General features: G+C 35.0%; 1 protein-coding gene across 4 annotated transcripts in view; it reads left to right on the forward strand.

The window, feature by feature from the left end:
* Positions 1 to 27784, forward strand: part of SSBP2 (single stranded DNA binding protein 2) — a 330775-nt gene that overhangs the window by 206527 nt on the left and 96464 nt on the right. For 2 of the 4 annotated variants that reach the window (XM_032156925.2, XM_032156926.2), the window contains exon 5: positions 27017 to 27106. The exons of the other annotated variants lie outside the window; for them this stretch is intronic. In XM_032156925.2, the coding sequence (XP_032012816.1) occupies positions 27017 to 27106 (90 nt within the window). The remainder of the gene's footprint in view (positions 1 to 27016; positions 27107 to 27784) is intronic. 4 annotated transcript variants of the gene reach the window in all.

Here is a 27784-nt window from a genome sequence, read left to right on the forward strand (position 1 = left end):
TTTCAATAGAAGGCTGTTTCATCTACCCTGAAAATCTATTGTTTGGTATAATCACCATAATCAGTGATCTTAGCTAGATCTTCTGGATAACTTGGTGCAGCTTCTACATCAGCACTTACTGCTTCACCGTGCACCGTTTTGTTCTGAAGACAACTTCCTTCCTTAAACTTCATGAACCAATTTCTGCCAACATCAGACTTTTTGTCTGCCGCTCTCTTACCTCTCAGTTGAAGAGACTTAGGGCCTTGCTCTGTATTTGGCTTTAGCTTAAGGAAATGTTGTGGCTGGTTTGATCTTCTGTCCACATCACTAAAACTTTCTCCATATAAACACTAAGGCTGTTTTGCTTTCTTATCATCTGTGTTTCACTGGAGCAGCACTTTTAATTTCCTTCAAGAACTTTTCCTTTGCATTCACAACTTAACTGTTTGGTACAAGAGGCCTAGCTTTCGGCCTGTCTTGGCTTTTGACATGCCTTACTCACTGACTTGATCATTTTTAGCTTTTGATTTAAAGTGAGAGATGTGCAACTTTTTCCTTTTACTTGAAACACCTAGGGGCCATTATAGAGTTATTAATTGGCCTAATTTTAATATTATTGTCATTTTTAGCTTTTGATTTAAAATGGGAGATGTACAACTTTTTCCTTTTACTTGAACACTTAGAGGCCGTTATAGTCTTATTAGTTGGCCTAATTTCAATATTGTTGTCTCAGGGAATAGGGAAGCCTGAGGAGAGGGACAGAGACAGGGAACAAACAGCCAGTAGGTAAAGCACTCAGAACACACCCATCTATGGATTACGTTTGTCTTATATGGGTGTGGTTCACGGTGCCCTGCAATAGTAACATCTGAGATCACTGATAACAGATAATCATAACAGATATAATGATAATGAAAAAGTATTACGAGAATTACCAAATGTGACAGAGACCTGAAATGAGCACATGCTGTTGGATAAATGATGAATGGAGACTTGCTCAAGGCGTAGTTGCCACAAACCTTGAATTTGTAAAAACAAACAATAACAACAAAAACAACCACAGTATCTGTGAAGTGCAATAAAGTGAGGTATGTCTCTATTCAGTGATTATGGGTTTTTTAATCCCAAATAAGCTGTCTCCTGTTTCTCATGATGGTCACTGAAATTTCAAAATGTCTTTCTAGAGTTAAGGATGCCACCTGTGGCCTAGTTGCAGAACTGACAAATTCGTATGAGAATTGTCTCGGGTCTCATCAGCACTGTCTTCAGTCCAACTAAAAGCCCCGACCCCCATAAGAAGAAAAATAGGTCATCAATAGTTAAGAAGATTTTTAGGTAAGTTAACCTTTAGATGTTCATCATAGAAATCACCCAATAAAATTTGGATTTTATTAAGCAATAAAGTCAGACAAGCCCAGTGAGATCAGAGCATGTTAAGGATATTAATCACAATCCCTCACTTTTTTGGAGAACGTCAACAAACGAAATTTTAAAATGTTTCAAAATTCCTTTTAGAAAATGAATCTAATCTTTCCTAAAATAGAAATCAATTGCTACAGTTTTTTGTTTTTTTTTTTTTTGAGACAGAGTCTTGCTCTGTTGCCCAGGCTGGAGTGCAGTGTTGCGATCTCGGCTTACTGCAACCTCTGCCTCCTGGGTTCAAGCAATTCTCCTGCCTCAGCCTCCTGAGTAGCTGGGATTACAGGTGAGCACCACCACACCCTGCTAATTTTTTGTATTATTAGTAGAGATGGTGTTTCATCATGTTAGCCAGGATGGTCTCGATCTCCTGACCTCATGATCCGCCTGCCTTGGCCTCCCAAAGTACAATATTTTTAAGATACAGTAACACATACTGTTTCAGTACCACAGTATCTGAAAATAAGGTAATTTTTCCTGTCCTGTGATAGAGTTAAGCACATAGGTGAAGTTTTTAAAAAGATCTTGTTTGCTTCCAAGTTTTGGCAATTGTGAATAAAGCTACTGTAAACATCTATGTGCAAGCTTTTGTATGGACATGGTTTTCAACTCCTTTGGCTAAATACCAAGAAGAGAAACTGCTGAATCTTATTTTAAGAATATATTTAGTTTTTTAAGAAGTTACTGGGGCCTATCAGGCGGGTGGAGGTTGGGAGGAGAAAGGGGATCAGGAAAAATAACTAAGAGGTACTAGGCTTAATACCCGGGTGATGAAATAACTCGTACAACGAACCCCCATGACACAAGTTTACCTATCTAACAAACCTGTCTGTATGTGTACCCTGAGCTTAAAATAAAAGTTAAAAAAAGAAGTTACCAGATTTTCTTCCAAAGTGGTTGTGTCTTCTGCATTTTGAAGTAGAGTTCCTGTTGCACCATATCCTTACCAGCATTTATGTTGTAATTGATCTACATATTGGCCATTCTAATATGCATGTAATGGAATCTCATTGTTTTAATTTGCATTTCCCCAATAACATACTATGTAGGACCTCTTTTCATATGCTCATTTGCCATCTGTATATCTCCTTTGCTGAGATGTCTGTTTGGGTCCTTGGTCCATTTTTATTGGGCTGTTTATTATTATTGCATTTTTAAAAGTTATTTGTATATTTTTGTAACAGTTCTTTATCAGATATGTCTTTTGCAAATATTTTATCCCAGTCTGTGGCTTGTCTTCTTATTCTCTTGACAATGTATTTTACAGAACAGAAGTTTTTTAATTCTAATGAAGTCCATGTTATAATTTTTTTTCATGGAATCATGCCTTTGGTATTGTATCTTAAAGGTCATCTTGATTTTATTGTATGTTATTATCTAGAAGTTTTATAGTTTTGCATTTTACATGTATGTCTGTGGTCCATTTTGACGTAATTTTTCTAAAGGGTGTAAGGTCTGTGTTTAGATTCATTTTTCTTTTTTTGCTTGTGGATATCCCTGTTTTCTAGCAATACTTGTTGAAAAGGCTGTCTTTTCTCCATTCTGGTACCTTTGCTGTCTTGTCAAAATTCAGTTGACTATATTTATATGGGTCTATTTCTGGGCTCTCCTGTTCCATTGACCTATTTGTCTATTTTTTCCTGCCAATACCATATTATCTTGATTACTGTTGCCTTATAGTCAGTCCTCCAAATTTGTTCTCCTTTTTTATTGTGTTGGCTATTTTGGGTCTTTTACCTATTCATATAAACTTTACAATTTGTTCATCAATAGTGACGAAATAAATTGGTTGTATTTTTATTGGGACTGTATTGAATCTATAGGTCACATTAGGAAGAACTGACATCTTGACAATATTGAGATATTGAGTCTTCCTATTCATGAACATAGAATATCTCTCCATTTATTTAGTTCTTTGATTTCTTTCACGTCAGCATTTTGTAGCTTTCCTCATATAAAATGTTATACATAATTTTATTAGATTTATACCTAAGTATTTCATCTTTTGGGGTAATAATGTAAATACTACTGTGTTTTTTATGTCAAATTTTGTTTGTTCTTTGGTGGTTTATAGAAAATCAATTGGCTTTTGTATATCAACCTTGTATCCTGACACCTTACTGTAATTACTTATCATCACTCACTTCTTGATTGCATGGTTTCTGATAATTCAGATGTAATTTTTAACTTTGTTTCTCCATCAGTAAGGGGGATGTGTGTGTGTGCATATCTCTGGCTTCTTTCAGGATTTTTTCTTTATCTTCTACTTTCTGCAATCTAGTTATGACATGTCTAGATGGGATTTTGCTTTGTTTTGAGCATTTATCCCACTTAATGTTCTCTGTGCTTCCTGGTTCTGCGGCCTTGTGTCTGACATTAATTTGGAGAAATTCTCAGTCATTATTGCTTCTGTTCCTTTCTCTCTTTATTCTTGTTGTATCTCCATTACACATATTTACACTTCTTGTAGTTGTTCCACAGTTCTTGGATATTCTGTTGTGTTTCTTAAGTCTTTTTTAAGTCTTTTTTCTCTTGACTTTCCTGTTTTGAAATTTCTGTTGCCATATCCTCAAGCTCAGAGACTGTTTCTTCAGTCATGTCTCATCTAGTAATAAAATCATCAAAGGCATTCTTTATTTTTGTAACAGTGTTTTTGATCTCTAGCATTTCTTTTTTATTCTTTCTTAGAATTTTCTTCTTTCTCCTTACATTGTCCGTATGTTCTTGCATTTTGTTTGCATTATCCATTAGAGTTCTTTGCATATTAATCATAGTTGTTTTAAATTCCCAGTCTGATATTACAACATCACTGCCTTATCTGAGTCTGATTCTGGTGCTTGTTCTGTCTTTTCAAACTGTGGTTTTTGCTTTTTAGTGTGCCTTGTGATTCTTTCTTGATAGCTGGACGTGATACCCTGGGTAAAAGGAACTGCTGTACATAGGCTTTCAGTAATGTGGTGGTAACTTGTTAAGAGAGGGGAAATGTTCTTCATAGTCCTATGATTAATTAGGACTCAGTGTTTTAGTGAGCCTGTGCCTGTGGACTGTGAAATTTACAAGTGCTTCTCTGTTGACTTCACACCACTCCATAGGTGGGAAGGATCGGCTAGAGTGGGCTGGATTTGAGTATTTTTGTTACCTTAGGCAGTTAGGCTCTGATAAAACCATAGCAGGTGAAGCTCCGGTTAGTTTCTCTTGAGGGCAGGCCTTGTTAAGGACAGAATGCTCTGGAGTATTTCAGAATGGTTCTTTTTCCTTTCCCCTTGCCAGAAGCAAGGAGAGTACTCTCCAGTATTTACTGTTGAGAACCGTGTCCAGTCCCCAGAGACAAAAACACAAGCATTTAGAGATCCCCCTATGACTGAGTTACCCTAGAATTATTGACTCTCAGATTTGTCTACAATGAATCTCCAGCAGTTAATCAGTTACAGGTTAGGTTTTCCTAACCCAGCACGGGTTCCAGGGGTTGTTTGTTCTCATGAGTTTTGCTCAGGTAAATTGCCTGTCTGTATCTGCCTGCTTGTCTCTCCAGTTTTGGGGGCAGTGGTTTGCCTTGTGACCTCATCTGTCCTCTGGATCTAAGACAGGGTTGTTGGGTTTTCAGTTTGTTCAGCTTTTTACTTTTTATTAGGTCAGGGTGGTGACTTCCAAGTTCTTACATGGCGTAACAGAACCCTGCTATCCTTCTTATTAAATATATGTTGTTGGATTCTAAATTCGTATTTTGTTAAAGGTATTTGTGTCTACATTTATGAGGGATGTTGATCTGTGTTTTCTTATATTTCCTTTTCTGGTTTTACTGTCAGAGTAATACTCATTCTGCCAGTATTTAGCTTTACCCCACAAATTTTGATATATTTTCATTATTACTCATTACAATTTTTTTAAGTTTCCCATGCAATTTTGTCTTTTACCTATATGTTGTTTAGAAGAGTGTTTTTTAATTCCAAATGATTGGAGATTTTTCAGGTGCATTATGTTTTTTATTACTAGTTTAATTTTATTATGGTCAGATAACATATTGAGACTTGTTTTATGGCACAGCATATGTCTATTTTGGTGAATGCTTCAAGAATACACATTGAAAAGAATGTATATTCTGCTATTTATGAGTGTAGTATTTTGTAAATTCAACTAGATCTAGTTGATGTAGAGATTGGTTCTAGTATTTTATATTTTTACTAATTTTCTGTCTACTTCTATCAGTTGTTGAGAGAGAGAAATGTTAAAATCTCTACCTATAATTGCAAACTAGTCTATTTCTTTTTCAAGTCTGATAATCTTTGTTTCATGCACTTTAAACCTTATTAGTTAGATATAAAACATTTAATATTGTTTTGTCATTTTGATCTGTTTACTCTCTTATTATTCTAAAACTGTCTTTATTTTTTTCTGTTATTCCTTGTCCTGAAGTCTAATTTATCTGATATTTATGCAAGTACCCTGCTTCTTTTTTTTTTTTTTTTAAGTTTTTATTTGGGGATAATTTTGGACTTACAGAAGAGTTGCAAAAATAGCACAGAGTGTTCCCGTATAGCCTCCCCTGAGCATGGTTAACAGCCACATAACCGTGCTACAATGATCAGAACTCAGAAAGGAACATTGGTACAATACTGCCAACTCCAAACTGTCCTCGTATTTCAGTAGGTTTTCCACTGAAGTTCTTTTTTACTTCCAGGATTCAATCCAAAGTCCCACCTGGCATTTAGTTGTCACATCTTACTTTCCTTCAATCTGTGACAGCTCCTAAGTCTTTCTCTGTTTTTTCCTGACCTTGATACTTTTGAAGAGTACTGGTCAGTTGTTTTGTAGAATGTCCCTCCCTTTGGGTTTGCCTGATGTTTTCTCCTGATTAGATTGAGGGTATGCATTTTAGGGAGGAAACCCCAGAGCTGAAGTGCTCTTCTCAGTATCGCAGGCTTCTAGATTTTTCCATAAAATAGTTACAAGAACAGTTCAGTAGTTTGCTCCAAATCATAGAGCTGCTAGCAACAAAGCCAGGACTAGATCTAAAGTCTCACTTTTATGCGAGGGGTGTTATCACTAACCCATAAATCCCTTCATATATTTTCTTTTTTTATTATTATTATTAATTTTTTTTTGCACACAAAATAAACATTTTCTAAAAGTACATACAAACAAAAAGATGCATATCAAACATATTAGGAAGGTTGCACATGGGAAGACGGGGAATAGAAATGGGAGGTGGGAATTAAAGGAAATAAATGAGAGAGGGACTTTGTATGGATCAATGATAATAACTCAATCCTCTATTTGACAAAGAAGAAGGAGAAGGAAGAGGAAGAAAAAGAAAGTGGGATAAAGGATCAGAAAGGGAGGAAAATAGAAAAAATTAGAGTATGACTCCAGGGTAGACCTGTTTTGTTGTCGCTTGGTTGGTCTGTTGTATTTTTCATATGTTTCGCCATGTTGGCCAGGCTGGTCTCGAACTCCTAGCCTCAAGTGATCAACCCGCCTCGGCCTCCCAGAGTACTGGGACTACAGGTGTGAGCCACCACGTCCAGCCCCCACATTGCTTCTGGGCTCTGTGGTAGACCTCCCAGATGCGGCGGCCGGGCGGAGGCGCTCCCCACATCCCAGACTGGGCGGCCGGGCAGAGGCGCTCCTCACATCCCAGACAATGGGTGGCGGGGCAGAGGCGCTCCTCACTTCCCAGACGGGGCGGCCGCGCAGAGGCGCTCCTCACATCCCAGAAGGGGTGGCCGGGCAGAGGTGCTCCTCACTTCCCAGACGGGGCGGCTGCGCAGAGGTGCTCCTCACTTCCCAGATCGGGCAGCCGGGCAGAGGCGCTCCTCACTTCCCAGACGGGGCGGCCGGGCAGAGGCGCTCCTCACTTCCCAGACGGGGCGGCTGCGCAGAGGCGCTCCTCACTTCCCAGATCGGGCAGCCGGGCAGAGGCGCTCCTCACTTCCCAGACGGGGCGGCCGGGCAGAGGCGCTCCTCACTTCCCAGACGGGGCGGCCGGGCAGAGGCTCTCCTCACATCCCAGACGATGGGCGGCCAGGCAGAGACGTTCCTCACTTCCTAGACGGGGTGGCGGTTGGGCAGAGGCGCTCCCCACCTCCCAGACGGGGCGGCGGCCCGGGCAGAGGCTGCAATCCCAGCACCCTGGGAGTCCAAGGCAGGCGGCTGGGAGGCGGAGGCTGCAGCGAGCCGAGACCACGCCACCGCACTCCAGCCCGGGCAACACGGAGCACCGAGTGAGCGAGACTCCGTCTGCAGTCCCAGCACCTCGGGAGGCCGAGGAGGGCAGACCACTCGAGGTCAGGAGCTGGAGACCAGCCTGGCCGACATGGCGAAACTGCGCCTCCAGCCAAAGGAGAAAAACCAGGGAGGGGTGGTGGCGTGCGCCGGTAATCCCAGGCAGCCCGCAGGCCAGGGCAGGAGAATCACGGGAGCCGGACGCAGGGAGTCTGCAGCGAGCCGAGTGTACTCCAGCCTGGGCCACAGAGGGAAGCAAAGAAAGAAGAAAGCAAGGAGGGAAGGAGGGAAGGAAGGAAGGAAGGGAGGGAGGGAGGGAGGGAGGAAGGAAGGAAGGAAGGAAGGAAGGAAGGAAGGAAGGAAGGAAGGAAGGAAGGAAGGAAGGACCCTGCTTCTTATAATAATATTTGCAGGTATATTCTTTTCTATGCCATTAACGTTAACTTATATTTGTCTTTATATGTAAAGTTGTTTCTTGGAGCAGCATATATTGATCTGGTTTTGTAATCCACTATAAATCTACTTTTTATTGCAGTGTTTAGACCACTTATATTTAATTTTTAAAAATCTTTATTTTTGAATTATCTTTCATTTTATTTTCCATTTATACTATCTAATCTTTGTCCTTTTTTAGTATTAATTTTTACTATTTCATTTTCTCTCTACTGTTAGGTATACTTATTATTTTTAGAAATTGCTCTAGAACTTAAATATCTGCAATATTATTTTCCTTGAAAACAAAGTTCAGACTTAGAAAATTGTGGCTGATGTGGACTGTGTAGATAAATTGATTAATCAGTCACTGAATTTTGCAGTTTGAAGATGGTAGTTTTAAAACAAAAATTAATGAATACTGCTTTATGAAATAGTACTATATAAAGTATTAAAGTATTAATTTTCACATCTGGCCTTTTTATCTATTATCACTTTCTCCTCCATACTAAGGAACATTTTTTCATCAAATAAACTTTTTCCTTTTAGGTGTACATTTGCAACATAAACTTGGCTCTGTATATGCCTTGACAGTACTGTTCTTCACTCATCAATTGGTAACTTTTCCTGCATCTATTTCAAATATCTTCTTTCCAAATGCTCTCTATTCCATTTCCTCTCAATAACAGTTGATAACTTCGTATCTCTTGACAGAGAAAACTGAGAACATTTGGAATGAGATGCATGATACACTGCTTTCACCTCAACTCATTTCTGCTTTCTTCTCCAGTAGGTGATGATAATCTCATCCCCCTTACTGTTTCAGAAGAGGTGCCCTCTTTTCTTTCCTAACATACCTCTTGCACTATGCTCAGAATTTCATATTTCTTAGGGACCGTGATCTCCTAATTTATCTTTCTCTTGCACTCTTTCCAAATCTGGACAAAACTTCCACTTTACTGTCTTGTTCATTTTAACTACCTTTTGATTTCTTTACTGTCTTTCTTATCTAGCATTTTAAAATGATTGGTCTACAGCCATTTCCTCTGTGTCCTTGCAACCTACTTTATTCTTCACATATTGTAATCTAGCTTTCACACTGAAGCCTCACAATAAGCATTCCATTTTTGCCTAGTTAATTCTTACCTTAAACACTAAGCTGTAGAAGAGTAATTTCCAAGAAGCATTCTGAAAACTTCCATGATGGGCTTCTTGTGAGTCTCTCTTCTTACTAGTTTGTATAGAGTTCCCACTCTATATTAATTCCTTTAGGACTATAATCTTGTCTTATTTATTTATATTCTGCCAGTGTCTGGTATATAAGCCCACAATTAATTTTTTTTAGTTAGATACTGAAATTCAGTATCTTTTCCTCTCTAAAAATTGTTGATCAGTGTATCATTCAAGATTTTTAATCTTCCAGTTGAAATTATCTTCTTTCTTTTTTTTTTTTTTTTTTTCCAGACAGGGTCTTACTCTGCCACTCAGGCTGAGTGCAGTGGCGCAGTCATGGCTCACTGCAGTCTTGACCTCCTGGGCTCAAGTGATTCACCCACCTCAGCGTTCCTAGTGGCTGGGACTATAGGCATGCACCACCATGCCTAGCTAATTTTTGTTTTGTTTTGTTTTGTTTTTGATTTTGTTTTGTAGAACTAGGGTCTTACTATGTTTCTGAGGCTGAACTGGATGCAAGCAGTCCTCCCACCTGGGCCTCCCAAATTGCCAAATTACAGGCATGAGCCACCATGCGCAGTCTGAAATTATATTCTTTCTTGACTACTAAACTTGTTTGGTTTACGTTCTCAAAATTCTTTTTTGAAAACCTACTTTTTGCAAGTGTTTGGCACCATAAAATTATGATTCTGTATGTTTATACAGCTTTCAGTGAATGCATTTATAACAGCTACTGTGCACCTAGGTGCGAGAGATTCCAGGAGTAATAAGGCACAGCCCTTTCACTTGAGAACTTCATTGACTCAAAGGAGAGAAAAACACTCAAAAGATTATAATGTGTACACTATACTATTCTGAATAGTTTGTGTTTTCTCCTGTAGGAAGTGAGGTATCTTCATTTGTTTTAAAGTTTTCAGTTGAAGAAGTGATTTGAATACATTTATGCTTATGAAAAGATAACTGTTGGCAGCCTAAAAGATAGACCTGAGGGAGAAGAAACAGGAAAAAAAAACAAATGAGGTTGTGTAACAGTCATCAACAAGATGATGAAAAAACTTGATTCTGACAGTGGCAGTGGGCAAGGATGGCAAAAATACCAAAGATATTTATCCAGCCTTGTCTTTTCATCTGTGTTTCAGTTGTATGTTTCTCACTGATCTCTAAAATACCTCTAATTGTATATCAACTGAAATTCAACTAAGTAATGAAAATAATAGCCAATATTTATTGATACCTTACTTTGTGGTAGACATTGTTGTAATTGCTTTATCTATATATTAACTCGTTTAATCCCCCAGCAACTCTATAAGGCAGGTGCTCTCAATACACACATTATCTGAAGTAGGAACCATTGTAGAGTTTCAGTAACTGACCAGTGTCACACAGGATCCTTATTCTTCCTCTGTTTTTTTAAAACCATAATGTTACATTGTCTGAAACCTGGCTTGATCATTTCTCTTACCTTCTTTTCTATTTGCCTTCATTTCCCTGTATCGCTATCTCTACTGTCTACTTTTCTTCCTAACCTGGCAGTCTGCATCATTTTAAATGCTGGTTTCTCTGCCTTCAATTTTCCCTTATTCCTCTTCTTTTTACTGCCAGAGAAATATCACTGTCATCATGTTATTGAGTTGATTCATGTCTTGGAAAGATGTAATAATTCTCTATCACTCATTGAATCAAATATGTCATAGTATTCAAGAATTCCCAGTAATTGGGCTCATACCGTGAATCCAACTCTACTTTCCCCAAATTACCAAGAAGAGAACAGTTTCCTTTCTTCTGTAGTTCCAAAATCATTGCTTCCTTTGTGAATATTTGTGTTGTTCTTCTAATATGAATTTTTTTTATTCCTTTACATCACTTTAACTTTTCTTCAAGATGTCGCTTAACCAAGACTGTCTCCCGTGAAATTAAACCAATGTGTGGTTGTTTTCCCCTTTCTGTGAATTCTCTGCCACCTACAATAAGCTGTGTTCTCACCTATCTATGCCTTTAGTAGAGCACTAGTCTCCCGGGTAATATGAAGACGGTTGAGCCTGCCCTCATGACCAACTTAACTGACCTGAGCTGCATCAAGGTGTCAGTGTGTGGAGGATAGGTGGCAATGCCTCTGCTTAGGCATAAATATGCAAGTTTCTCACAAACATAGAAAGAATATGTAATATTTTTACCAACGCAATGAAATGTACTACAGCTTATGATAACTTCACCTCCAACCAGAATGTTGTTTATTTCCTTCAGAGATATTTCTCTTTACTTTCCACTTAATGCAATTTAAGGAGTAAGAAGGGCCATCATATGATTGATTTTACCCCATAGCTGTGTTTTTACTACTCTGTATTATACTTGATTCTACATATTACCTTACAGTGTTAAATAATAATTTCTTTCTTTTTCGGTACTACCAAAAACTTAGAAATAGTATCTTACATTCCACTACACTCAACTTGGCACTTGCCAAGTCTCAGGTTAAAAGAGTGCTTGAAAAGAATGTGTATTTTTAATTTGTGAATACAGGGTTTTATAAGTGTCCATTAAATGAATTGTGGGAAAATCTGATTTTTAATCTATTTAATAAATCAGTTTCTAGGAGGTCTCCTAATCTCTCACTGTGATTATTGATTTGTTCATTTCTCTTTGCAATTCTGTCAGTTTTGCTTGATGAATTTTGAAGTTATATTGCTGTATGGATTAAAGATTGTTATAACTTGCTTGTAAATTGTTCCTTTCATTATTGAGTAAAGACCTTCTTTGTATCTACTAATGCCTTTTGCCTTAAATTTTATTTTGTTAAACAGTGCATCTAATCTTATCTAGTTAAGTACTCATCAGTAGTGGTTTCACAATGAAAGAAATGATTATTTTATGGCTCCATTTTCAAAATGATGTTTAAAACCATGTTGACTTAATGGGTATATGTGATTGGCAACCATATATTAGAACTTGATCTTGAAAATGAATTATGTGGGCATGTTACAGTAGTCAAATTACTATTCAGATGAAATGATACTAAAAACAGTTGACATTTCATATTTAATAGCACCATTGATTCATGTTCATCACTTGACATTGAATGTTAACATAAAGGTTGTATAATTTATTGGACTTTAATGTCCTTTAAGACTATCCAAGCCTGTTTAGAAAATAGTGAAGCAAGTATCAACTACATTGACTTCTGTCACTTTGTCTTCTGAGAACTTGATACACTTAACTTGACATAAAATAGCACAAGCTACTTTATATTTAAGATACTTATTAATTCTATAAATGACATACCATTTATTTTAGCCAGAAACAAAACATATCATCATAATATATTAAGTTCAGCCAGCTTCTACTGATCTCATGTCAGGCACTGCTAAGCACTACATATACAAAGGAAGAAAGCAGGCCTGTCCCTTTAGTGTTATTTTCGGACTGAAAACAAAATCTTGATATAATATGGTAGGTACCACAATAGAATATATGCAAGAGTTACAGAAACCATACATTCTTATTCATAGTTTACTAATGGTGATGCTATAATTACATACCTAAGGTGGTAGTCAATTGTTTTTTCTGTAATACAGAAAAAATATATAAAAGAGGAACTTACATTAGAACACATTTTTTTTTTTTTATTTTTTTTACTACTTAAGTTCTGGGATACATATGTAGAATGAGTAGGTTTGTTACATAGGTATACATGTGCCACGGTGGTTTGCTGCACTTACCAACCCATCATTTAGGTTTTAAGCCCTGTATGCATTAGGTATTTGTCCTAATGCTCTTCCTCCCCTTGTCCCCCGCCCTCTGACAGGCCCCAGTGTGTGATGTTCCCCTCCCTGTGTCCATGTGTTCTCATTAGAACACATTAATTTAACACACAAAGTCAATAAACCTACTAAACAAATTAGGGGGTGTGAAATTTCCTTTCTGGAAATACCTTCTGAAAATAGTTATTAGTAAATATTCTTGCTGAATGTTTTACATATTCTAAATTAACTTACGCTTCTCCCATGCCTGTCTTTCACTCCTTCCCTCAAACTTGATTCATATCTTGTTACCTGTATTTCATTGCACTACTGCAATGCTTATGCTAGAAATCCAGAAGCCATCCATGATAATCCTGCTTCCTAACCCCCTTTTGATTGGCCTTCATCAAATCCTGGCAGTTTTTACTTTGAAATACATTTTGAGTCCATCTGCATTTCTTCTCCACTACTGCCCAAGTTCCTCCACTTTTCACTTGTGCTACTCCAGAAGGCATCTTCTCTTGCCTTATCTCTTGTCTATTTCATTTTCTCAAAGAGCTACCAGAGTTACCTATTTAAAAATATTACATCTAATAATCATGTGCTTACTTTCTCAAAACTTTCTGATAACTTCATATTGATCCTATGATAAAATCATCTCAGGCCACGCTTTGAAATCCCTGTGATTCAGCCCTGTTGACTTTTCTTAATATATCTTGTATTCTGTCACTCCCGTCCCCACCCTATGCTCTTTACATTTTAATTCTTTTGATTTGTAATACTTTTAATTCTGTTGCCTTACTTTTTCTTTGTTTTTTGTTTATTGGTTTGTTTGGTTTTTTGGCCTCCTTATGACCAATTCTTCAGGTCTCAGCCTGAAGAATATTTGTTACTTTGAAGAAACCTTTTTTAACCCTCTAAAGGACACCTTATTCTTCCCTTTTCTAATTTTCATCACACTGGTAAATATATAAGTCATTGTCTTTTTCACCTCTAAGATTATAAGCTCCTGAGAAGAATAATAAGGTCTGCTCAGCACAATGTCACATCTATAGTAGGTGCAAATATTTGTTGAATTTAAAAGCTTGCATTAATTAATGAAAATAATGAATTCAAAAGGTTGATTTAAAAATATATAAAGACTTAAAACATCTCAATTATATCATTTTTTAATGCTATGATTTTTGACATTAAATTCAAAGCCAGTTTATATGAACAACTGTCATATTTAAATTTTTTACTTCAAAATATTTTATCCAGTTTTATTACTCAGTAGTTCATAACACTATACCAAATGAATTTTGTCTGCTTCCAAAAAAATAAACTAACTCTTTCAGGATGAAAGTTTATTATTTTGAGAATATCCAAAAGAATGTGCTGCAGTATGTGAGGGCATATCACCCTAAAATAGTAAAATACTATGAGATAGTGAAATAATTTAAAATTTTTGGTGAAACATATTAATATTTAACAATTCGTTCTAGATAAAATTTGAGAACTTTTTGAAATCTGTTATATTAGATGCATACTGTTTCAGATCTGTGCTAACAATAGTGTTAAGGGAAAAAAACTGAATTTTTTGACTTTAAGTTTCTTCTTATGAGTTAATTTCTGTAAATTTCCAAAGAAAAAGGTGAAACAATAAAACAAATTGGTGAATACGCCTAACTAGAAATTTTAAGTTCTTTCAGAGGAGATGTGCTTTTTTGTGTAAACTTTTTACTGACGTATATGGGATGTGATATTTTTAGAAGATGAGTATATAGTGATGAACTTCTTCCTGGGAAAATCAACACACAAACAAAAATTACAATGATTCATGCTATTGATGCAAAGCTGTACCTCCATGATTGTAATCTGTTCTGTGACAAAGATGTTTTAAATAACTTCTTAAATAGAAGTGCTTGTGCTTATGCAATCAGAACAAGTGTACTTTGGATTCTAAGACAGGGCCATTCTAGGATGACAGAGGAAGCAGATGAGAGAGGTCCCACAGCAGACCACTGGCAGGAAGTAGATCTGCCTTGGAGAGCTTATAGACTGGTACAGGTAATAGGCAGAGGTATGTGCAAATAGTCACCATTAAGATGGTATAAAATGAACAGTGGGAATGCTTTACAGGTAGGAAACACTATGCACCAGGAGTAGATGGTAATAAAAAAATGAGTGGTGATCTAGGCAGTTGAACTAACTGTTGATATCCAGGGAATCCAACTGCAGGTACTGCAGACTCAGCAGTGGAAATGGAAGTCCAGTGGCAGATACAGTCCCTTAGAATTAATATGAGGAAAGAACTCTCAAGAATATTAGCTCTACTGAAGACCATTATCCTTAGCAAACTAATGCAGGAATGGAAAATCAAATGCCACATATTCTCAGTTATAAGTGGGTGCTAAATGATTAAAAGATGTGGACACAAAGAGGGGAACAACAGACACTGGGGCCTCCTCGAGGGTGGAGGGTAGGAGGAGGGAGATGATCAGAAAAAGTAACTGCTGGATACTAGGCTTAGTACCTGAGTGATGGAATAATTTGTACAACAAACCCCTGTGACATGAAATTACCTATATAACAAACCTGGACATGTACCCCTGAACCTAAAAGTTTTTTAAAAAAATGTAAGCTCTAGTCTCTGAGACATTCACATCTAGTTGGATGGGAACCGAGTCAGGGAATCTAGCAAATAGAAGAAAGAAATGAACTCTGTTTTGGCACAAGGATTAAAACTAGATCCTAATTACTTTAAATCAGAGTGCAAGGTCAAAATAGAGACCATCAGCAAGTTGATATGAATGGTGAATCCCAAATTATGGTTTCAGTTGTATTTATATTTTCCCTGCCATAGGAACTAGCTTCACTACAGTCTAGATGGAATTGGTGGGACTTTGTCAACAATTAAAGGGCCATTCCTTTGTGAATGAGAGGAAGGCAGAGTTAGAGGCCTGGCTGGCAAAATAGCCAAAGAAAAGATGCAGTGTGTGCCATTCTTCTTCCCCTGCCTGTGCTTCCCTCCTCTTAACTGTGGAAGGGAAAAAACTATTCACACAAGGCACAATTCAAAGCCACTAAAAGAACTATGACACCAGGGGAACCACAACACTTAGCTTTGTGAAACATGGAATTTATTTTTAACCGGAAGAATTGCTTTAATCAAAATGATAGAATTAGCAAGTACATACTGCAATAGGCCAAGTACAGTAACGTTTTAGGATCCATAGTTTCCTAGTTTCTAGATACCTCATGAAAAAATATTGTTCAAAATGAAATAGTCATTTAGGAGCAGGAGTGGGAGAATATTAGTTTTCAATTGCTGCCATAGCAAATTACCACAAATTTAGCAGCTTAAAACAACGAGTTTATTATCTCACAGTTTTGTAGGTCAGAAGTCTGGGATTGCTGGGCTGATATCTTTGCTCCAGGTTTCACAAGGTTGAAATCAAGATGTGGGCCTGCCAGACTCTTACCTAGAGGCCCTGAGAAGAATTCACATTCAAGCTTATTTAGGTTGTGGGCAAAATTCAGTTTCTTGTAGTTGTAGGAATCAGTGAGGGCTGCCCTAAGCTTCACAGGCTTAGGGAATTTAGAAGCGACATTCACAGGCTCTGGGGATTTGGACATAGATATCTGAGGGGCCATTCTGCCTACCACAGAGGGGAAAAAACATTTTTCCTAAGGGATGACTATAATTATCCAGTTTATCTTACTAGGTGGTAGTAAGAATAGTAAGAACTGTACCTAGACTCTCAAATAGAAGCATTGGGATTTTTACAATGAATCAAATCATTTATTGGAAAGAGACAAAGGCTTCCATCTTTTAGGTCAAAAAGGAGAAAGTAGGGAATGACCAGAATATATAATGGTTTACAACTTGTGAAAGCGGAGGCAATGTTAATATTTCTAACACCTTTTCCTTGTGTTTCTCTTTAAACTATCGTATTTTGAAATGCTCTCTAAGGTTATTTTATTAAGTATTTGGCTAAATGTTATTTGTGTGTTGGCGGTAGGGAGTGTATTTAATGGAAAAGTTCACATATACACCTAGAGTTTGACCATGTGGCTGTAATGCTGATTTATTGCTCTGGTAAAAATTTACCCAACCTCTGAAATTCATACGAAGATAATAAATGCTTCTTGAGAGCTGAACATATAACATGAATGCTAAAATATCTCAATTATATTTCATTTTTCAACAGAAGGTTTTATATGCTATTTAACTTTTTTAATAACTCATTTTGAGAGGTAATTGCCTAAATTCTGAATTTTGTGTAATAATGAATCAGTACGTCTTAGCCTCAGGCACATAGAAGGCACCTACTATTTGGGATGCATGTACAAATGAGAATGTATCACCCAGAGATTTTTTTCTCGTAACAAACTGCTTATGTTACACTCTTTCTTGTTATCTACCTTTTCTGATTAAGCTAAATACAGAATGCAAGAAGCCCAGTTTCTGCACCATTAAACATGCCTGCTTATTCTGAAAATTAACAGTGAAAAATCAAAGGCCACCTCCTAAAGTATTTTAATTCTTTTATTTTAATTGTTTTTATCAGAGTCCTTTTGCATTTCTCTTGCACATAAAACATTTATTTGGCAAGAGTGGTTGCTTCTCCTTTGTTACCTATCAGACTTCCCATGCTTCATGGCTTCCATATGAAAAGTTCGCATTTTGTAGAAATCACCAGCCAGTCAGAGCACTCTTTTTTTTCATTTGCGTGGCAAATACCAGCTATGATATTTAGATACCAACTCTTTGGCCCTTTATATGTTTTTAGGTGCTCAGGATTTACTTCTTCGTGGAATATTTTGGTTTTGTTTATTTGATTTTGTTTTTGATGTTATTTCTGGGTCTCTCTTGCTCTTTTGGAAGCCTAAAGGATTGAATACTATTCTGTGGATACTTTGTGAAAATAACATGTAAAATATTTTTGTGATTTAAAAACAGACCAAAAAAAGTAGCACAGTCAATGATACTGGTTCTCCAGACTGTGAGTGGGTGACTAAGTGAGGTGGCCCAGGGTAGAGTATGTGGTGCTAAAAATAAACTTGTGTCCCTGTGCAAACAAATGCCCAGGAATAATGTAAATGATTTCTAGGTTATTTCTAGTACCTAACTTTCCAAAATAGAAACACTTGTTCTTCATAGTCTGAAAATTAAAATGCTTCAAATCTTATTTTATTGAAATGAATTATTTTAAAGTTAGAAATACCTGCATTTTATTTAACCTTAAATTTTAGGGATTAGGTTTATTTGAAGTAAACTTAATATGTGGTCATATTTTCTAGCTATTGACAAAACTGGGTTTGTGTGTGTGTGAGTAAACAATCATTTTCATTTATGTTAGAAATAAGACATTCCAGAAAGTTTATAAAAATTGTATTTAAAAAATTACTCAGGTACGTTCTTGTAAGCTAATACTATGTATTCACCTACAGTCTTTTATACATTACCTTTTATCATTTGCATAATTAAAATCATATTACACTCAATTCTGTATTTGGTGTGCTACACACGGCATTATATCACCAACGGGTTCCCACATTTCTCAGATAATGCCATTTGTAAGCATTATTTTTAATGGTTGAATCATGTTCCATAATTTAGATGTACTGCTTAAGCATTATATTGCTGCTGAATTTTTGGGTTACTTTGAATATTTCTTACTGTAAATATATCACAGAACACATTTTATGTATACTGTTTTTCTCATAGTTCAGAATTTATATTTGGATAGTTTCGGAAAAGAAGGGTCACTTAGTCAAATTTATTAATATTTTTATAGCACATGATATATACATGTAATGTGATTTCTACAAGTGTACTAGTTTCCCATGATACCAATAAACTGTAAAAATCCTTCTGGCAAGATTCTTAAGCATATTTCCCCAGTCATCAATAACATTGCAACTGTTTATCTAGTTGTTAATAACATTTGCAAAAAATGACCCTTCTGAGGTTTACCAGATCTTTGCTTTACACCTATTAACTAAAAAGATTTTCCCCAACTTTCCAACATTACAACGAAAAAGAAACTAAGTATGAACATTGGAAAGGTTCACATTATTCCAGGCAAGTAATTTAAAGAGACCAATACCTAGATACAGAATTGAAACATCTGAGAATTAAAAGTATCAGGAAAATGTCCTTCAAATCTTTAGAAGATAAAAACAGATGATATCCCAAGGAACAAAAATCAAGATGGTATCAGACTTCTCTGTACCACTAAATACTAGACAACAGTAATTAACTATAGTTTTGATGAGAGTCATCAAAGACACTTTCCTATATATAAGGATTTGGAAACCAATATCCATTTACTCTCTGTTCAACTAAGAAATGTATAAAAATTAAAACTCAAGCATAGTGAAGTTATGTTATTAAAAAATCAGATAAAATTGAAGTCATTATTTTGGATGCTAAGAGTATGGTTACAAAATTGAAGGTTAAGATCAAAAATTATTACTGAAGAAGAGATGATAAAAACAAAAATGTATGTCTAAAACACCAGATGTTTATAATAAGGATTGGGAAGCAGAAGAGGGAGATGTAGAATAGGAAAAATAAGCTAGCTTCTTCATTTTTCATAGGTAAAGGCAAATAATATTGTTTGTCTTAACTTTAATACCTTTAAAACTTAGGATAAAGAAAGCTTTTTTCTGATTTTAAAGGACATATCATTAGATGCATTTCAGAAACTTTTCTACTAACGAGTAAAACAGTTAAATAAAATATAGCCATAAAGTTTAAAAATAAATGGATGGGAGATGATTTATTATGCAAACACAAAAGGAAAGCTGAGCTTGCAATATTAATTTTGGACAAAATAGATTCAAGGCAGTGATTACTAAACATGAAAAAGAAAGTGACTTTTAATAAAGGATAGAATCCACAGTAAAGATAAACATTGTGCTAATGAATACAGAATTAAAATATGTAAGGCAAACATTGGTAGAGGCACAAGGAGAAATGGACAGACAACAGTGTGGGCATTGTATATATATTTGAAAGAGCAAGGGACAAAAATTAGAGACAATTTGAAGATATTAAGCCAATAGATTAAAATGTGGACAGAGAATAAGGATATTTACTAAGTATCCATGGGAAATTATAACAATCATTGATTAGACCACAAAAAATTGTTCAATAAATTTTTAAATACAAAAATTGTATAATACATCTTACCTGGCCACAATTGGAAAACTAGAAAGAACAAATTAAAAAATAAAACCTCCAATTATTTGTGAATTAAAGTGTATCTTTTATTACGTCTGCAAACTTGATATTGGTGTTCTCATTTTTTTCGTAAATCATTGAATTACTGTAATATTCATTGCCAGTTGCGTTCAATAACTGTTTGGCAAGTAAATTGTAATCATTAGATGGCTTAAGAAAAAAATTGTGAACACCAATGTCAAACTTTGCAGATGCAACCAAGGGTAGATTCAGAGCCAAATTTGTAGTTTTATATTCTTTAGATTTTAAGAAGAGGGGAAAATAGACCAGGTGTGGTGGCTCACGCCTATAATCCCAGCACTTTGGGAGGCTAAGGTGGGTGGATCACTTGAGGTCAGGAGTTTGAGACCAGCCTGGCCAGCATGGTGAAACCCTGTCTCTACTAAAAATACAAAAAATAGCTGGGCGTGGTGGCGGGTGCCTGTAGTCCCAGCTAATTGGGAGGCCAAGACAGGAGAATTACTTGAACCTAGGAGACAGAGGTTACAGTGAGCCAAGACAGCACCACTGCACTCCAGCCTGGGCAACAGAGCGAGACTCCATCTCAAAAAAAAAAAAAAAAAAAAAAAGAGGGGAAAATAGCTACTAATTTAATTAAGATGTTTGAAAATAAATACTAAAACCTTTAAAAGGCTGGAGAATGCAAATAATTTGTTAAAAAGAAGTAAACATGTTAATGAAACAGAAAAAAAGGTAAATTAATCCACCAATTCCTGGCAAAGATGATGAGAATGCTAATTCAGTTTAAGAGGGAGAAAATAAGTCATCATCTCTGGGGGCCTACAATTCAGAAAGACAGTCCAGGGCAGGCGGGCAGACTCTGCTCCACAAAGTCATCCAGAGATTGAAACTAGCAGGTGCTCTGCCATTGTATAAGGCATCCTTTTTTTTGGTCTGCATGGCAGAAATTAGATCTCTGAAACATTTGTGTTCCAGACAATAGGAGGAGAAAGAAAGGAGGGAGCATTACAAACAAGACCTAAAGACCAAAGTTCTAGAAGTGTCACGTGTCTCTTCTGCTCATATTCCATCAGTAAGAACCTGATTTTTGGTGAGAATACAGGGGACTGAGAAATGTAATACAGCTGGGATGCCATGTGCCTGGCTGGTAGAAGAAAGGAAAAACATATTTTTGTGGTCTGCTTAGCAGTGTCTCTCACACCTGCTACAGAGGACCTTTATAAATTATGTAAAAGTAGTGTATATATGGATAAAACTAAATATTTCAATGACATGAGTGTTCTGAGAAAATGTAAATGAACGAAATTGAGGAAAAGAGAAGTAGAAAATATGAAAAGATAATAATTCTTTCCAAAGTTGCCTTTGTCTAAGGCAGTTTTACTGCTTTACTGCTGTGTCTTTTAACTTTCAATAAGTAGATAAATACCATATTATATAAACTTCTTCAGAGCATTATAAAAAACAATTTGCTATCAATTCCTTTTGAAAAGGTAGAATAATCCTGATGCTCAAGCTTGAAAAATACAATACATCAAAGGACATTCTAGACCCATCTCATTGAGAATAGGGATGTAAAACTCCTACATAAAATATTACTAAATATAATTCAGTAGCCTATTAAATGCATCATGCATGATGATCAAGCATGACTTATCTCAGAAATACAATGATGATTTAAGAAAACTGTCAATATGTGATTACTTATATCATGCTTCCCAAAAGAAACACTAAATAATACTACTCAAAAAATGAAAAGGCAAAAAGCATATTTTCTTATTCCTAATTTCTTTGAAAATTGTTTTTTATAGTACTAGGCAAAGGATGATTTCTTAGTATGATGAATAATATGTCCTCAACCAATAGCCAAAATATTTTACTGTGCTTTACACTAAAGTTGCCAACATAAGATACTACTATCATTATTTTAAGTGTTTCTCATAAAGTACCTACAGATGGCTTATGTCTTAGTTCATTCTGTGCTGCTATAACAGAATACCCGAGACTGGGTAGTTTATAAAGAACATAAATTTATTTCTCATAGTTCTGGAGGCAGGGAAGTCCAAGATTAAGGCACCAGCATCTGGGTCTGGTGCGGGCTTTCTTGCAGCATCCTCACATGGCAGAGGGAAAGCTACAATAAACTCCTTCCGTCAAGCAAGCCCTTTTATAAGGACGCGTAATACCATTCTCAAGGGAGGAACCCTCAAGACCTACTCACCTCCTAAAGGGCCCACCTCTTAATACTATCACACTGGCAACACCTGAATTTTGGAGGGGACACATTTGTACCACAGCAGCTTAAAAACAATACAGATGGCTAAATAAGGAAAATCTATAATCCCCTGCTCAGCCTCTTCCTACTCACCCCTCCCTTTAATCCCTTTTCCAGTTTCTAATAATCATAGCTCTATTTTAATTCCTCTGTTATTATCTTCATATACTTAAAATACTTTTCATACACATAAAATTATTTTTCCTATTTTACCAAATATAGACTGTCTTGATTCTTCACTGTATAATTAGGCAAACAGTTCTCTAGCATTCTTAGTAAATAAATTGTTATTCAATATGTAGAATCTTGATAAATGCTAATTGTGTTTAGTAATAAATTGCATCCTAATTTTATTTTTAAACAAATCTATATTTAATGCCTGTTGCTTTGAAACTTTCATACAGAGTATATACAACTTTTTTTCCCTACCAAAGACCAACAGTGATAATAACTAAATTTAAAATAAGGTTTTTAACTTTTATTTCAAGTTTTTATTTAGCAGGAGAAAAATATAAAGAGTATATTTCTCTGTTCCTGAAATTCAGAAAATAGGGAATTAGAATAAAATATTTTTAAAAATCAGTCATATAGCATTTCAGAGAAATGGGAAAATGGGAAATGATGAAATAAGTAACATAAACATATTGACTCATGCCTTCTTAGAGGGTAGAATGATGTAAGTACAAAAAGTTCCAGAGAAGATGACCACACAAACTGAACAAAATGTAAGTACATAGAAACATGAAGAAAGATATCATGGTAACTCTATAAGTTCATTTTAATATTTCCTTGAGAAAACAAATAATTGTTCCATACTTTAATTGATTTGAGAACACCAAATTTAAAATATTGGATTTATAAAAAGTCAGTAAAATTATATTTGTATTTTGGGAAAATGAAAAAGAAATAAAAAATAAAGTTGTCACTCTCCAAAAAAAAAAAAAAAACTTGAAATTTAGGACAGATGGCTAAGTAAATGCTTCAAGAGCAGTTAGAAAATACATTATCTGGCAGTGCATGATAAAAGCATGCAAATTGATCTGTTAGAAGAAACAAAATACTTTCAACGATAATACTGTTATATCTGCACTGAAGTCTTATATATTCAGTTTAGAGGAAATATTGTAAACCCATATTATTTGTATGTTTTTCTCTTTTAAGAGAGAGCTATAATGAAAACTCAACCCTAAATAGTCATGGATATATTATATAGTAAAGGATTTTCTATGCTACTCCAATGGGAATTCACATAAATTCAGTGAAACTAATGCTTTCTAGTAGTTCTTAACTATAATTAAACTGTTTGCTCTCCTTTTGTGATTTTGTCACAACATCATAGAGTAATAATACATGCTTTATGATTCAGGCCCAACAACAACTTTCTGTGGATCATGGATAAATTTGACTCATGAGTTTTGGAAGTAAGCTTGAGAGAAGTCTCAGAAATTTCAGCAGCATAACCAAAGAAATGTGGTACTTCTCCCATCTAAATAAATTTCTAATTCTAAAAACTTCTTATTTACCTTACAGTTTCAAAGCATGCATTATTTATTTGCTATTGTATATAAATTAGCAGGTTAGGCAGTTTGAGAAATATACTCTTTTACAATGCTGAGAGCACCATTTAGTGTACCTCTATAGTGTTTATTATCAGCATATGTTAATGATCAGCATAGGGTACCAAATGGTACCCTAAGCTGAGTCCGCATAATACAGTAGAGAGGGAGTTATCTTTTGCCAATAAATCCCAGCAGAGTGAATGGATAATTTAGCTAAAAAGTGTGGTCCACAAAGTGAAGTTTGGGCCAAAATGCTGTGGACTAGTGCTTTGTACTGGGTATACTGGATAATTACCAGCATTCAGCACACTTCACTTTGTGTCTTTAGGTCAAGGCTAGAAGTTACTATCACATCAGATAACTCATGCTGTATACGATGAATCATCTAGCTATAAAAATCTTTATTTTCAAGACACTTCTCTTGTTGTGCCTAAAGTATGAATATTAAGAAAGAGGAACTTCCACAAAATTATTGTGCCACTTTGAAGGAATAGGTACAAACTGTAAAAATGTGGTACATCTTGAAATGTAGGAAGGGAAATCAGTTAGTAGTCACTGTAACTGGATTCATTCATTTGTTTGATTTGTTGATTGCTTGACTATCCTATTTAAAATTACAATCTTTGCCTGTTTTACTGGAAATTCTCTATTCCCCATCCTTTTTTCTTCTTAGATCATGGATAAATATATTTTGTTTGTTTTACTCATTGTCTTTCTTCCCTCACTAGAATGCTGGCTTTATGAGGGCAAAGATTTTTTTCCTATTGCATTAACTACTATATTACAAAACTTAAAAATCCTTGACTATATGTAAGAAGAGAGAATAAATTCTGTATTTTTATTGAATTTATTAAATTAAAGCATAAGATGAAAATTCAGAAGCCATTGTAAAGGTTTAACTTGCTTAAATCTTCATCAAATGATTTATTTTGTTTTGCTTTTACATAATAGCAAGAAAAAAAACCCAGGAAACATATATAATTAAGAACTTTGAAGAAAACCCTACCAACCTAGCATATGATATAGCTTTAAACAATGTAGCCTGCCAAAAAAGAAAGAAATAAATAAGCAGTTAGTCAAATATTTAACTGTGAATTTTACGTTTCTTTACCAGCATCCTTACCTGTTGAATTTTAGTTCAGCTACAAATGAATACCAATGCCTATTCCTTTGAATAGAGAAAAAAACATATTTTATATACTTCTTAGGCAACTGGAATTGAGTGAGAAATTATATCTCTGAACTACACTAAAAAGTTTTAGTAATTTAGTAAATTCTGTCTTGTCACTTTGTACATATGCTCAGTGTTATAGTATACATTTGAAAGTACAGGTGAGTGTGATTTCCAAATTTGTCTTTTTTAATATGTCTTTTTATTGTTATACAATTTTCTATTCTGCAGTTAATTAGAACAATAGCGATAGGCTATGTCTAGCTTTTCATACTAAGAGCAAATTCTACATGACAGTAATTTCAGCCATAAAGATATAGATCAAATCTTTCTTCCTAGATCTGGATGTAATTGTATTTATTCAAACTAAAAGAGGTTGTGTTTGATGATATTTTTTCTTCTTACTGTAACATCGTTGTATTAAAATTTTACACGTTTAGTTAAAATGAAAAAAAGCAATTTGCTTCTCTTTTTTTAAAACATGAGTGTTGCTGTATAAAGCTCAATAGAGCAATAACTGACAAATGGTAGGTATTCCATTAATGTGCACTAATTGAAATTGCATGTTTTTTCTTAGAATAATAGATCCATATTTCATCTTAAAATCTAAGAAATACTATTTCTTCTTTTATATTCATATGCCTTATCAGAAGTTTAAAATTTTGACATTCATAGGTAAGCAACATTTCAGATAATCACATTTAAATCTAGACTTCCTCAGGAGATACTAAAATCACTGGCCTTAATTATTAACAACTGACAGTACTATAAAATAAACATATTTAGTATTTTTTAACAATTTATATACTGGGAAATAATGTGCTACAAACATACTGAGATTTTACATCTTATATTGGAATATTAACGCATGAATGAACACACTGAAATATAGGTGAAGATGCAACAGATACACTAGATACAAGAGTTGCTTTGATTTCTCATCATAGCAGAACTGTTCAATTCAAACTGATCTATCTTCAGCATATTTCTGATCCTTTCTTGACTGTTTTTAGTATTTGTAATATGTCTAATCAGGTTGAGGGATGAAATCTATGATTGTAGAACAGTTGTATGTATAACTGCCCTATGTAAGTATTAAATCTATAATGTTGATTTTATTACAAAAATCTAACCCAAAGTTTTTCATACTCCTATTTTATAAAATACCAGGATTCCATGAAATAATTTGCAAGTGAAGTAGACTTTGAATTTTTCAATTTGATTTTTTTCGTAATTTGTATGAGACTATTCTCTCCAAATCTAATTTATTTCTCCTATTCAATCTCTGATTTACTTTTTTGTCCTCACCACCCTATATATTTTGGCTACCAGTTACAGTATATCAGAAAGTGAATAATGTGAGTGTTGCCACCTATAGGCAGGAAATTTAATTATACTTGTTTATGACCTAAAAGCATAATCTTAAAAAAAAAGAGAGAATTATTTTTGTCAACTCCTACAATCCACCCCACCATCTTCAAACTTTTTACCTATTTATTCACTTATTTGTTTTTGATGTTGCCATTTCAGATGCCTGTGCCTTAAAATAAAGCATTTACTAAAGCTTTTATTATTTTGTCATAGTACTATTTGCATTTACTCTATCATCAAAATATACCACATTATTTAAGTTCTTTGACTTCACAAAGTTTAAAGAGATTTGTTAAAACCAACCAATTTAACCATTCATATACTAAACTGTTGTATCTCAGTTTACTTCTAGGATGGGGAAAATTACCAGTATTTGTTCCCAGGCATGAAAGAGCATCCCGTCCTGCAGTCTATTATCATTAGTCTTTGGTTTTGTGCCTTCTCTGTAATGATATAGGTTTGTTTCTCCTTTATTCTTTGCAGAGTGCTGCAGCAGCTCCCAGTCCAGTGCTAGGAAACATTCCCCCAGGAGATGGCATGCCAGTAGGTCCTGTACCACCAGGGTTCTTTCAGGTACTCAGAGAAACTCTGATTAGGAATGTTAAGGCATAGGAACTCCTGTTTGATTTTATTAAAGATATGAAGGAAGATAAGGCTATTTTGATTTTTAAGGTAAACAATAATGTGTAGCCAACTCTTGATTATTCAGATGGGTTATCTATTATATCCCTTTTTTCTTATGTTTTATTTGTTATTAGATTATGTATTTATTTACTTAGTCATTTTGTTGTTCAATTAAGAAAGAAAAGGAGTTGAGAAATACAAATTAGCCCATTAAATTAACTGTGGTAAATATTTTGTGGGAGAACAGACTAAATATGAGGTTCTGGAAACAGATGGATATTAACTATACAAGCATAGACAAGATGATTAAGATTTGGCTGTAATTTCAAAATATAACTAAATTATAATTTATTAATTTATCAAGAATTACAGGTTATATCAAAATATGTTTGAGAATTATCTTTGGGGCTTTTAAGCTGGAATTTCTATTAATATTATATAACATTTTAAGATCAGATTTCAAACATATGTGAGTATTCTTAAATTTCAACAAGACCACTTATTTTAGCAATGATTATAACAATTTTACAATGACAATACAGTATTTAACTTTTTAAAATTTCACAGCGTCCACTTCTTAAATCTGACAGTTTTCTAACTCAAACCAACATAAATTCTGAAATTTAT

The sequence above is a fragment of the Hylobates moloch genome, unplaced genomic scaffold (assembly GCF_009828535.3).
Source record: "Hylobates moloch isolate HMO894 unplaced genomic scaffold, HMol_V3 SCAFFOLD_6, whole genome shotgun sequence".
NCBI classification, from domain to species: Eukaryota; Metazoa; Chordata; class Mammalia; order Primates; family Hylobatidae; genus Hylobates; species Hylobates moloch.